Source organism: Sabethes cyaneus, chromosome 1, assembly GCF_943734655.1.
Source record: "Sabethes cyaneus chromosome 1, idSabCyanKW18_F2, whole genome shotgun sequence".
Lineage (NCBI taxonomy): Eukaryota > Metazoa > Arthropoda > Insecta > Diptera > Culicidae > Sabethes > Sabethes cyaneus.
The window spans coordinates 29034699-29047243 of NC_071353.1; the positions used below are offsets into that span (position 1 = coordinate 29034699).

The 12545-nt window shown below is 44.1% G+C and overlaps 2 protein-coding genes across 2 annotated transcripts; both read left to right on the forward strand.

Annotated features, from left to right (window-relative positions):
• The first annotated feature begins 7821 nt into the window (after positions 1-7821).
• On the forward strand, positions 7822-9874 carry LOC128743854 (uncharacterized). Its single transcript, XM_053840539.1, has 3 exons — positions 7822-8073; positions 8136-8343; positions 8398-9874. Exons 1-3 carry the CDS (start codon positions 7945-7947, stop codon positions 9687-9689), a joined length of 1629 nt encoding a protein of 542 aa, XP_053696514.1. The 5' UTR covers positions 7822-7944; the 3' UTR covers positions 9690-9874.
• Positions 9875-10167: 293 nt separating this feature from the next.
• On the forward strand, positions 10168-12331 carry LOC128733146 (uncharacterized). The gene is made up of 2 exons (XM_053826776.1): positions 10168-10467; positions 10539-12331. Exons 1-2 carry the CDS (start codon positions 10339-10341, stop codon positions 12039-12041), a joined length of 1632 nt encoding a protein of 543 aa, XP_053682751.1. The 5' UTR covers positions 10168-10338; the 3' UTR covers positions 12042-12331.
• Positions 12332-12545: the final 214 nt, after the last annotated feature.

A 12545-nucleotide genomic window follows, 5' to 3' on the forward strand; every position in this document is an offset into this window, starting at 1 on the left:
AAGAGTGGAACACTGCTACGAATGGAAGATGGATGCACAATCTGATACCAACCCTGGTCAGTTGGACCAATAGGAAGCATGGACAAGTAAATTTCTATTTGACGCAATTTCTATCAAGGCATGGGTGCATTGCCTGGTAAATGGCTGGATAATGCGGAATATAGACCCCATAGTGGACGTTAGCCTCTTATCCAGCAACTCCGATCCCGACCTTCTCGTGGTACCAGGCGGAATACGAGCAACCTTAGCGGAGATCGGATAACCAACCCCGGTGGAAACTAAGGTCGTATACTAACGAAGGAGGTATAGTGAATCTTGGTACTATAAGATGACAGCCCCATCGCGAGACTCGGTAGTGTTCCCCAGTACGGCTACACACCTAAATTATAAAAAAAAACTTACAAAATTCAAGCAAATTCGAAGTGGAATATTCGATATCGACCTAGGTGACGGAATAAGGACGACGAATGGAGGAGACTCGGGACTTGGAACTGCAGATCGCTAAATTTCGCAGGTTGCGAGCGGGTGTTGGTTGAACAGCTGAACCCCGCAAACTCGGCATCGTAGCTCTGCAGGAAATCTGTCGCAAAGGAGAGAAGGTATGGAAGATCCGTGGCGGAAAGGCCCAGTTGTACCAGAGCGGTGGCGCTACCAATGAACTGGGAACGGGCTTTGTAGTGCTGGGCGGAATGCAGGATCGCGTGATAGATTGGAAGGCGATCAACGAGAGAATGTATGTATTGAGGATAAAGGGCCGTTTCTTCAATTATAGCATCATTAACGTGCACTGCCCGCACGAAGGTAGACCCGTTCTACGCGAGGCTGGAGGCAACGTACGACAGCTGCTCGTCACGGGATATCAAGATCGTCTTCGGGGATATGAACGCCCAGGTCGGCAGGGAAGAAATGTATAGACCGGTGGTAGGACCCCATAGCCTACACACCGACACAAACGATAACGGCCAACGAAGTATAAACTTCGCAGGTTCCCGAGGCCTGGTGATCCGAAGCACCTTTTTCCCGCGCAAGGATATCCACAAAGCCACCTGGAGGTCACCTGACCAACGTATAATGAACCAAATTGACCACGTTCTCATAGAGGGCCGCTTCTTCTCTAACATCACGAACGTACGCTCCCGTCGGGGTGCGGATATTGATTCTGACCATTACCTAGTAGCAGTACATGTTCGCTCAAAGCTGTCCACCGTATACCGGACACGTCAAAGCCGCCCTCCTCGGCTGAACATCAGGCAGCTAGATAACCCGCAAGCTGCCGAAAACTACACGCGAATACTGAATGAGGCACTGTCTTCTTCCGAGGAGTTAGGCGCTTCAATCCTCGAAGACGGTTGGGGCAGAATACGCTCGGCCATCGGAGAGGCCGCTACCGCAGCACTAGGTATTGAGCCTCGGAGTACACAAAATGATTGGTTTGATGGGGAATGCCAACAAGCGGTGGAGGAGAAAAAAAATGCTTGGAAAAATTATCTAAGTATTGCCACTAGAGAGAACCTGGCCAAATACCGACGAGCTAGGAACCAGTTGACCACGATCCTGAGGAGAAAAAAGCGCCAAAAGGAGGACGGAGATCGTGAAGAATTACAGCAACTATTTCGAGCTAATGACACGCGCAAGTTTTATGAGAAGGTGAACCAAACTCGGAAGGGCTACACACCGAAACCTGACATGTGTAGGGACGAGGGAGGGAATCTAATTACAAACGAGCGCGAGGTGGTCGACAGGTGGAAGCAGTTCTTCGATGAACACCTCAATGGCGAAGTCGCAGAAGGATGCGGAACGGAAATTAACCTAGGAGCGCCTATGGAAGATAGTGATGTCCTAGCACATGATCTCCAAGAAGTCAAACGAGAAATCAGGCTGCTGAAGACCAATAAAGCCGCTGGGAAGGACCGCCTACCGGCAGAGCTTTATAAACATGGCGGAGAAATACTAGCAAAGGCTCTACACTGAGTTATTTCGAAGATTTGGGAGGAGGAAAAGCTACCGGAGGAATGGATGGAAGGAGTGGTTTGTCCCATCTACAAAAAGGGTGATCGGCTAGACTGCTGCAACTATCGTGGTATTACGCTGGTAAACGTCGCCTACAAGGTACTCTCCCAGATCCTGTTACGCCGGCTGTCACCGATAGCACAAGGTTTCGTAGGGAATTATCAGGCGGGTTTCATGGGGGCTCGCGTAACTGCGGACCAAATTTTTACTATCCGACAGATCTTGCAGAAATGTCGAGAGTACAACGTGCCCACGCATGACGCATCTCATCTTTATTGATTTAAATCTAGTTCTTACAAAGTGGAAAGAAAACTTGGCGAAAAAGCAAAGTGTGATTGCGGGGTTTTTGGATTTGAAAAGAGCATTCGAAACCATATCAAGATCAAAACTTATCCTCACTCTAAAAAAATACGGTATGAAAGGCACTGTCTTGCAATGGTTTGCCTCCTATCTAGATTGTAGAACTCAAAGGACTAAATATAACTCTGTGATATCGAAATCCAAAGCTGTAAATATTGGTGTACCACAAGGTAGTGTGTTAGGTCCTGTCTTGTTTATTTTATATATTAACGACTTAAAGAGAATGATAGAACACTGTGACAAAAACTTATTTGCTGACGATACTGTGATATTTATTTCTTCCGACAATGCTATTGCTGCTACTGAAAAACTCAACTTTGATCTACTTAAATTGACTAAATGGCTGAAATACAAAAAACTAAAGCCAAACATTGACAAAACCAAATACATGGTGATCACAAATAAATCAGCGAACTGTGAAAATGTGTATGTGACCGTCGATAATCGTTTGTTGCAACGTGTAAGTGAAATCAAATCTTTTGTGTAATGATAGATGATAAGTTGAGCTTCAAAAGCCATATTGACTACACAGTGAAAAAGATAGCGAAAAAGTTTGGAGTACTCTGTCGGCTAAAAAAGGAGGGTGGAGTGGAGTTTGAATCGTTTGTACAAGGCACTGTACTCGCCTCACATAGACTTCTGCCCTTCGATTCTGTTTCTCGCCAATAATCAGCAAATGCGTCGCCTCCAGAAAATCCAGAACAAGATTATGCGTCTCATCCTTAAATGCGAACGAAGGACTTCTATTCTGCTCACGCTTCAAACACTGCAATGGCTCTCAGTTAAACAACGAGTAACATACCTCACTCTATTACTGATACACAAAATCGCAAAAGGCTTGGCACCAGAATACTTAACAACCAGAATCACACGAGGAAGAGATATCCACCAGTATGATACAAGATCGGCAAATGACATCCGTTTGGCATCGTTCCTGCTAGCAAGTACACAAAATTCGCTTTTCTATAAAGGTGTAAGGCTGTATAATGCGTTACCGGTACAAATGCGGGATTCTAATGTAAACGACTTCAAACGAAAATGTGTGGAATTCGTCAAAACTAATGTGACTTTGTGAATTAGTAGTTGTGCGCGTGAATATTAATTTTTGTTAACATTTTTTGTCTAATGTTGGATGATGATGAAACCAAACACGAACAAACGTATCTGGGCCACATAAGACACACTTTTCAAAAGCAACGTGATCCTGGGTGTGGTAAATCCCTAGAACGGACTCTTATGTGTGGGGATGGGAGTTTATCCCGAAATGGTCCCAGTACCCAGACTCGTCCCTGTTCTAAAATGGAAATTAAAAGCAGCAAAAAAGGAAGAAAAAAAAAATAAAAAGGACTTGATGGACGTACATGGGAATCAAAAGACAATACAAGGATATTAACGGTCATTGGAAACACAATTATCTACACAATTATCTTAAGATAAATTTGCCCAACTAGATATTCCCATGTCGGGGGTAAATGGTGGGCCATCATCATCATCATTTCAAAGCAGCATACGGTACAGTCGATCGAGACAAGCTATGGCAACTAATGCACGAATACGGTTTTCCGGACAAACTGACGCGACTGATCAGAGCTACATTGGAGCGAGTGATGTGTTTCGTACGCATCTCTGGGACACTCTCGAGTCCCTTCGAGACGCGGTGAGGGTTGAGACAAGGTGACGGTTTATCCTGCATGCTGTTCAACATCGCTCTTGAGGGGGTGATCCGACGAGCGGGCTTCGACACGAGAGGCACTATTTTTACTATTTTAGGGTAGCCAACTTCTAGGCATTGCAGATGACTTGTCATAGCCAGGAAGTTTGCGACGGCGGAGGCAATCTACGCCAGACTGACAGCGGAGTCTAGGAGAATTGGGCTAAAAATAAATGCGTTGAAGACCAAATATATGAAAGGAAGAGGCTCAAAGGAAACAAAAGCGCGCCTCCCACGGACGATAACCGTTAACCGTTATGTGTTCGGCTGGGTACCCGGGTACCTTTTGAGACTTTATAGCCTCGAAAAACAAGGTTTACGACAACTCAGCCAGCTAAAACTCGTAGAATGCTCCTAACTAGTGGGAATAAACCATTTGTCATCAACAGACTGCCTGTAGTAGCAGGGGGGGTTGAAGGGGGGGCCTTCGAATTTTTTTACCCCATAAGTGTTCGGATGGGTACCCGGGTACCCACCGAAATGAAATGCTTCTAACTTTATCAATTCTTGACCGATTTTGGATCTTGAACCATCAAAAGATTGGAAAATTTGTCTATTTTTAGAGCATGAGACTTACCAAGCCTGGGACCACGTCTGGTTCCCGTAAATCCGGATCTCCGGGACCATGTTCCGGATCCAAAACAAATGTGTACAATTGTCAATAAAACCACACAATATTGGTATCAAAATTCATGAAATCACTCCAGGAGTTGATGTTTATCCATTTTGAGTCCATTCAACGTATAGTCTTCGGAATGGCCACTCCGGAGCAGGTTCCTGTGGGGCCTTACGGGACCGCTAACATATTTGGATAGAAAACCCTAGCAATATGTATATCAAAATTCACGAAATCACTCCAGGAGTTGAGTTTTATCCATTTTAAGTTCATTCGATAAGCTGTCCCTGGAACGGCCAATCCGGAGCAGGTTCCTGTGGGGCTCTGTGAGACCAGTAACATGTTTGAATGAAACCCTAGCAATATGTATATCAAAATTCGTGAAATCACTCCAGGAATTGAAATTTATCCTTTTTGAGTTCAGTTGATGACATGTCCTTGGAATGGCCATTCCGCGGCAGGTTCCTGTGGAGCCTTATGAAACCATTAACATGTTTGGATAGAAACCCCAGCAATATGTATGTCAAACTTCATGAAATCACTCCAGGAGTTGATTTTTATCCACTTTGAGTCCATTTGATGAGTTGTCTCCAGAATGGCCATTCCGGAGCAGATCCCCGTGGGGTCTTATGAGGCCACTAGCATGTTTGGATAGAAACCCTAGCAATATGTATGTCAAAATTCATGAAATCACGCCAGGAGTTCATTTTTATCCATTTTGAGTCCATCTGACAAGTTGTCCCCGGAGTGGCCATTCCGAGGACAACTCGTCAAATCGACTTAAATGGACAAAAATCAATTCCTGGAGGGATTTCATGAATTTTGACATACATATTGCTAGGGTTTCTACCCAAACATGTTAGTGGCCTCAGGGCCCCATGGGAATCTGCTACGAAGTGGCCATTCCGGGAACCACTCATCAAATGGACTCAAAGTGAATAAAAATCAACTCCTGGAGTGATTTCATAAAGTTTGACATACATATTGCTGGGAGTTCTAACCAAACATGTTACTGGTCCCATAAGGCTCCACAGAAACCTGTTGCGGAATGGCCATTCCGAGGACATGTCATCAACTGAACTCAAAAAGGATAAATTTCAATTCCTGGAGTGATTTCACGAATTTTGATATACATGTTGCTAGGGTTTCTATCCAGACATGGTACTGGTCTCATAGAGCCCCACAGGAAGCTCTGGAGTGGCCATTCCGGGGACAAATCATCAGATGGACTGAAAATGGATAAAACTCAACTCCTAGAGTGATTTCGTGAATTTTGATATACTTATTGCTAGGGTTTCAGTCCAAACAGGTTAATGGTCTCATAGAGCCCCACAGGAACCTGCTCCGGAATGGCCATTCCGAAGACAACTCGTTAAATGGACTCAAAATGGATAAACATCAACTCCTGGAGTGATTTCATGAATTTTGATACCAATATTGTGTGGTTTTAATGACAATTGTACACATTTGTTTTGGATCCGGAACATGGTCCTGGAGATCCGGATTTACGGGAACCAGACGTGGTCCCAGGCTTGGTAAGTCTCATGCTCTAAAAATAGACAAATTTTCCAATCTTTTGATGGTTCAAGATCCAAAATCGGTCAAGAATTGATAAAGTTAGAAGCATTTCATTTCGGTGGGTACCCGGGTACCCATCCGAACACTTATGGGTGTTAAATTTCCCGTACACATAACGGTTAACGGCGAGGAGCTAGAAGTGGTAGAGGAGTTCATGTATTTGGGATTGCGCCCACATATCGTGTATTTGACATATGCGCCCTTGCCGTGTTCGAGCGGAAAGTGCCGCGGACGATATTTGGCGGAGTACAAACTGAAAGCGGAGTGGCGTAGGCATATGAATCACAAGCTACAGGCACTGCTTGGGGAGATTCCCATCGTACATCTAGCAAAAGTTAGCAGGCTACGGTGGGCCGGACACGTCGTATCGTAAGGATGCCGGACGACAGTGCGACGAAAATAGTCCTCTTCAACAATCCTCCGGCACCAGGAACAGGGAAGCCCCACGTGCACGATGGCTCGACCAGGTCGAAAGCGATTTGCGACTACTGAAAAAACTAGGAAATTGGCGACGAGTGACCCAAGACCGAATTGAATGGAGACGAGTGCTTGAAACAGCACGAGCCACCCCGGCTCTATGCTGAAGAAGAAGCTTCAAAATTCGATTATTCTTTCTGAACAAATATCAAACCGATCGTCTTTTAGACATTCAATAGATATGCATTAGATAATTTTTTTTTGTAAATAATTATCAATAGAAACAGAGCTGTCCTGTTCTGTGTACATCGAGTTTACTTATTTGAATGTACTACCTCAGTCAAGTAAAATTGAAAAAGGTGTGTATCAATCATTTTACAGAGCTAATCATTATCTACCAAGTTGTAAATTTAAGTATAGCTCTATTTTTAGTATTTTATTAAAGCGCTCTTTTTGTTTTACTCGATGTGAACTAAAAGTGCGCCGTTAATACAATAGATAGAGCAATACTTAATCCAGTAATTTTGTAGATAATAATAAGCTCTGTACGTGTTCCATACATAACTTTTTTTGAACTTTGCTTGACTGAGGTGGTATGGTCAAATACGTAAAATATCTGCACAAAGAGCATGATCGCATTGACCAGGAGTTTTAAATTGCTTTAAACTCTACGTTGTCCTGTCACGTTGATTAAAAGAAAAGCAAAAGTTGTCCTTATCACATCATATAAAACTGATCCGTACAAGAGAAAATCCAAATTCCGACTAAATTCTCCAAACATTTATAAAAATGCTTTTACTCGCTTAAGCGTGACCAAAATCATCCAGTCAACATCGAAAACTAAACATCTCCAGTGAACCTCGCTGAAAACATAAATAACGGCGATTGATAATTGTACCCATAAACATAACACGATCACCAATACAACCCAACTCGGACTAGAACCCATTTAGCAGTGCTTTCTGATATCCACTCTTCACCAACACCACGTGCGCGAGTGTCTAGTATTTAATGATTGCGATCGCGACCATCACGCACTTTACCACGGCACACATTCGCGCTTCTACACTACTGGCTTGCTGGCTGGCTGGCTGGCTCGGTGAGTTTGACAGCGTTCGAAAGCAGCCAACGGGGCAGATAGAAGTGAACCTTTGACTGAAAAGTCGCACCTAAGCATTAGCATTTAGATTGCCTGCTAAAGCTACAGTGCTCGTGCCGGTCGACCACAATCTGAAGTCCATTTGCGATCAACATGACGGCAGCGGAAGAAGCCAACTTTGTTCTTTACGGCGGACCAGATCCGATGGAATTGCTGCAGGATGAATCGCTCGGGGAGATGATCATTCGGGACTTGAAGCTGCGACCAGCTAATATTGGCCTGGTAAGAATGTCATAGATTTCAAGGTCAATGAACTGTCAGATAATTTTGTTTTGGATTTGCAGATTGATCCGCACACTAAAAAGGAGATGAGTTATGAGGAAATATTGGAGAAATCCGTCAATGTGGCAACTGGACTGCTGAAACTGGGTGTCAAAAAATCCGACACGGTAGCGATTGTTAGTGAAAATTGTTTGCAATATTGTTTGGCGATGTTCGGAACAATCTTTAGTGGGGCTACATTAGCACAGTTTAACCCAGCGTACTTAAAAGGTACATGTCCTAAAAAAATTAAATGAACAGTGTATCATTTCCATTTTGTTTTAGATGAACTCGAGCATGCAATTAACATGACGAAACCGAAAATAATATTCGTATCCTCCGACGTCGCAAATAAAGTATCCGCCGTGAATCGAAAAAATCAATATGCAAAACAGTTGATTATTTTCGACGAAAACGGTATTGTGCCAGATCGTTCATTATCCTTCACAACCCTGATCAGTCAACAGACGGTTGATGTACAGAACTTTCACCCCGAACCGGTGGACAAGCAAAACCACGTTGCGCTAATTTTACTATCCTCCGGAACGACTGGACTGCCGAAAGGAGTGCAGCTGACTCATGCCAACATTATGACAACGATCGCGCATTCCAAAGAGCAAGCAAAGCTGTTCGAACTACCGGAGCAACTGGTGGCACTGGCTGTAACGCCTCTCTTTCACGTTCTGGCCAGCGTAGGCCTGATCAACATGGTCACCAACAATTGTCTGTGTGTTTTACTGTCCAAATTTGACGCTCGATTATTCCTGGAAAGTATTCAGCGATACAAGGTCAATCTTATGTCCGTCGTTCCACCATTGATGGTATTTCTGGCGAAACATCCCATGGTGGACAGTTACGATTTGTCCTCGCTGATAAACCTATTCTGCGGAGCTGCTCCGCTTAGTAAGGAAATAGAGGACCAGGTTCGGGAGCGGTTAGGTATTGCTTTTGTGCGGCAGGGCTATGGAATGACGGAAACTACCTACGTCATGCTTATGCAAAGTGGCTTTGAAAACAAACCCGGTTGCGTGGGAAAGATTCGAATGGGTCAATGGGTGAAGGTGATTGATCCGGACAGTGGAAAAATTCTGGGACCGAACCAGCGGGGCGAGCTGTGCTTCAAAGGTTCGCTGATCATGAAGGGCTACGTCGGAAAGGAGAGTGCCATCGATGCCGACGGGTGGTTGCAGACCGGTGATATCGGGTACTACGACGAGGATGAGGATTTTTTCATCGTGGATCGGATTAAGGAGCTCATCAAATACAAGGGCTTTCAAGTTGCACCCGCAGAATTGGAGGCCATTCTCTTGGACCATCCAAAGGTGAAAGATGCCGCCGTTATTGGTGTTCCAGATGAACGGGTTGGGGAGCTGACGACGGCATTTGTCGTGAAAGAACATGACGAAAGCGTAAATGAAGGGGAAATTGTTCGATTCGTTGCTGAACGCGTTTCACCGCAAAAACAGCTACATGGTGGGGTGCGGTTCATATCGCAGGTACCGAGGACAGCTAGCGGGAAAATTTTGCGCAGGAAACTTAGAGATATGGTTGCCGATGGAAATCGGGCTAAATTGTAATCAATCCAACCATCTATGTATTGATCCAGAAGTTGTGTAATTAAATTGCCAAAGCTTGCTTATATTTCAGCGAGCGAGTATAAAACCAAATAGCTAGCGAAGGTTTATGTTTACCTAAAAGGTTGCGTAAATTTTATTTGTGGTATCAGTAGGTAGTTGATAAGCCTGGACATGTAACTTTAGAAGACGGCAATGTTTAGGTTTTTGGCAGATTGCCCGGTGCTAGGAAGTTTACTATAAAAATAAAAAGCCTACCTTTAGGCGTATGTTTATCTAGTTTACTAATTTTTCTACTCATTTTTTTCCTTTTCTGCTGCTGTCCCCACCCCCAGCCCAATGACAGTGAGTTTCGACTTAGTTCAGAGAGCGAGAGAGACTTGTTATCCAATCCAATCGCAAAGAAAGTTAGTTGCGTGTTAATGCGTACTTGGTAAAATCAGTATAGTTATTTGTTGGCTACGATCCAGATCATTTCTTTACTGTCGAATGAAAAAGGAATCATACGAGTAAAAAATGCTCTCTATCTGAACCTGTTGTTATCGTCCAAAGTACGCATCGCAAGATAATACTGTGCATAACGTTATTTACAAAACGGACTAAGTTGATAATTCTATCAGTAGCAGTTTAGCAGCATCGCAAGTAACTCGAAATGGGAGAAAACGACGAAAAATATGTGTTCTATGGTGGTTCCACCAATGAAAGTGTTGAAGCCGGCTGTCAATCCTTGGGTGCGCTGATTATCAAGCGACTTCGTGAAAACGGAGACTGTGTTGCTTTTGTAAGAATGAGAAAAAAATGTGGCTTCTTTTAACGAACTCAACATTATTCAATCATAATTCCCACTTCTAGACGGATGGCGTAACCGGAGAGTCGATTACGTCCAGCGACATGCTGGAGCAGTCGGTGCGATTAGCAAACCGGTTTCATAGGATCGGAATAAAAAAGAACACGGTCATTGCGATAATGTGTGAAAACCGACTTGAGCTGCCCTTGATTGCATTCGCGGCAACCTACATGAACGCAATCCCTGTTCTACTGAATCCATCTTACACTTCCGTCGAGCTGGAACACGTCCTGAAGCTAATCACACCGAAGGCAATCTTCGTATCCCCAACAGCCATCAGCACATTACTTTCAGTCGCCAAAAACATTTCTTCCATAAAAATGACTGTTCTTCTGGAGTCAACCAAAAAACCAAACAACAAAATCGCACTGTTCAAGGAGCTTTTCGATCGCAACAAATTAAAAAATGCCAAATTTTTCACCCCACAGCCAGTGAATCTGCAGAAACAGGTGGCCCTCATGGTTCTATCGTCCGGGACGACAGGGTTGCCGAAAGCAGTTCAACTAACCCACTACAATCTGATGGCCGTACTGGCCTACATTCGGCAAGATTTGAAGGACAGCGATTTGCCGCCAAACATACGGGGACTTGGACTGCTTCCCTACTTCCATATCTACGGTTATATGACACTTCTGAGTGCCTTCTGCAACAATCGAGAGATTGTCAGTCTACCACGATTCGAACCGAAGCTATTTCTATCGACAATCCAGAAGTATAAAATCTTCGGAGCCGCTTTGGCTCCGCCATTGATGGTTTTCCTAGCGAAACATCCTCTGGTTGATCAGTACGACTTGAGCTCCCTCACCATACTCGGCTGCGGAGCAGCTCCACTTAGTAAAGAAGTCGAAGAAATGGTACTGAAACGCTTACCGAATGTTCTAATAATTCGGACTGGGTACGGTATGAGCGAAACCTCCCTTGGAGTTCTTACGAGAATGTCCGGTAAAAGTGGCAGTGTGGGTCGCGTAAACCGAATGTGCTGGGTGAAGATTGCTGACATGGAGACCGGCAAAACGCTTGGCCCGAACCAAGTGGGTGAAATCTGGGTCAAAGGTCCAATGATTATGAAAGGCTACTTGAACAATGAACGCGAAACTAATTCGACCATTGATTCCGATGGTTGGCTCCATACGGGGGACACCGGGTACTTCGATGAGGACGAAGACTTTTTCATAGTTGATCGCATTAAGGATCTAATCAAGTACAGAGGATTTCAGGTAGCTCCTGCTGAAGTGGAAGCAGTACTTCTTACGAATGAGAAGATCAAGGATGCAGCAGTCGTTGGCATACCGGACGAGATCAACGGAGAGCTCCCGCTGGCATTTGTGGTGTTGCAACCGGGCGCGGAACTAACCGAAGCCGATGTCAAAGCGTGGGTTGCTACTCGCCTGTCTAGGCAAAAACATCTACACGGGGGAGTTCGGTTCGTGGCTGATATTCCAAAAACCACCAGCGGAAAGATTTTACGCCGCGAACTGCGGGGGATGGTAGTGAAGTCGAAGCTCTAAGATAGGGTGTTTATCTCGCGCGTCAAGTCATGCGAGCTGATAAAGGTGAAGTTGTTTATTAATATTGCAGATGATTTATGCCCGTATCGTCTCAGTGCGAATAAAAATCCTAGAAAATGACTGTCATTCTGTTACTTTTTTCTATTTCGGGAAACTGTTGATTACTTGGCGGTATAACGGGGACGTTATAAGTCTTTTGCAAAGCGTTGAATTGGTATTTATTTTGGTAACAACACAATATAACGTACTTTAGGATTATGCAATGTAGCAGATAAAGCTCGATTTCTAGAAAGTAGAATTGAAATTTGAGAAAATAAAATTGAGTTACAAAAAACCAAGCAGTAGACCATTATGTTGGCAGTTTTTTTTAAATTTGTAATCTTGATTTGTAAATTTTACAGATTGACATTAAGAGTGTATAGTATCACAACACACAATTTGCGATTACGAAACTAAAAGAGATATTTTCGCCTGTTTGTCTTTACACGAAATCCCATGCCGAAT

Bases quoted from the DNA above. Each gene is read 5' to 3' on its own strand.
- LOC128743854 (XM_053840539.1), top strand. From the start codon at position 7,945: ATGACGGCAGCGGAAGAAGCCAACTTTGTTCTTTACGGCGGACCAGAT. The intron at 8,074-8,135 runs GTAAGAATGTCA...TTGGATTTGCAG, and splicing joins GACCAGCTAATATTGGCCTG to ATTGATCCGCACACTAAAAA. The intron at 8,344-8,397 runs GTACATGTCCTA...ATTTTGTTTTAG, and splicing joins TAACCCAGCGTACTTAAAAG to ATGAACTCGAGCATGCAATT.
- LOC128733146 (XM_053826776.1), top strand. From the start codon at position 10,339: ATGGGAGAAAACGACGAAAAATATGTGTTCTATGGTGGTTCCACCAAT. The intron at 10,468-10,538 runs GTAAGAATGAGA...TCCCACTTCTAG, and splicing joins ACGGAGACTGTGTTGCTTTT to ACGGATGGCGTAACCGGAGA.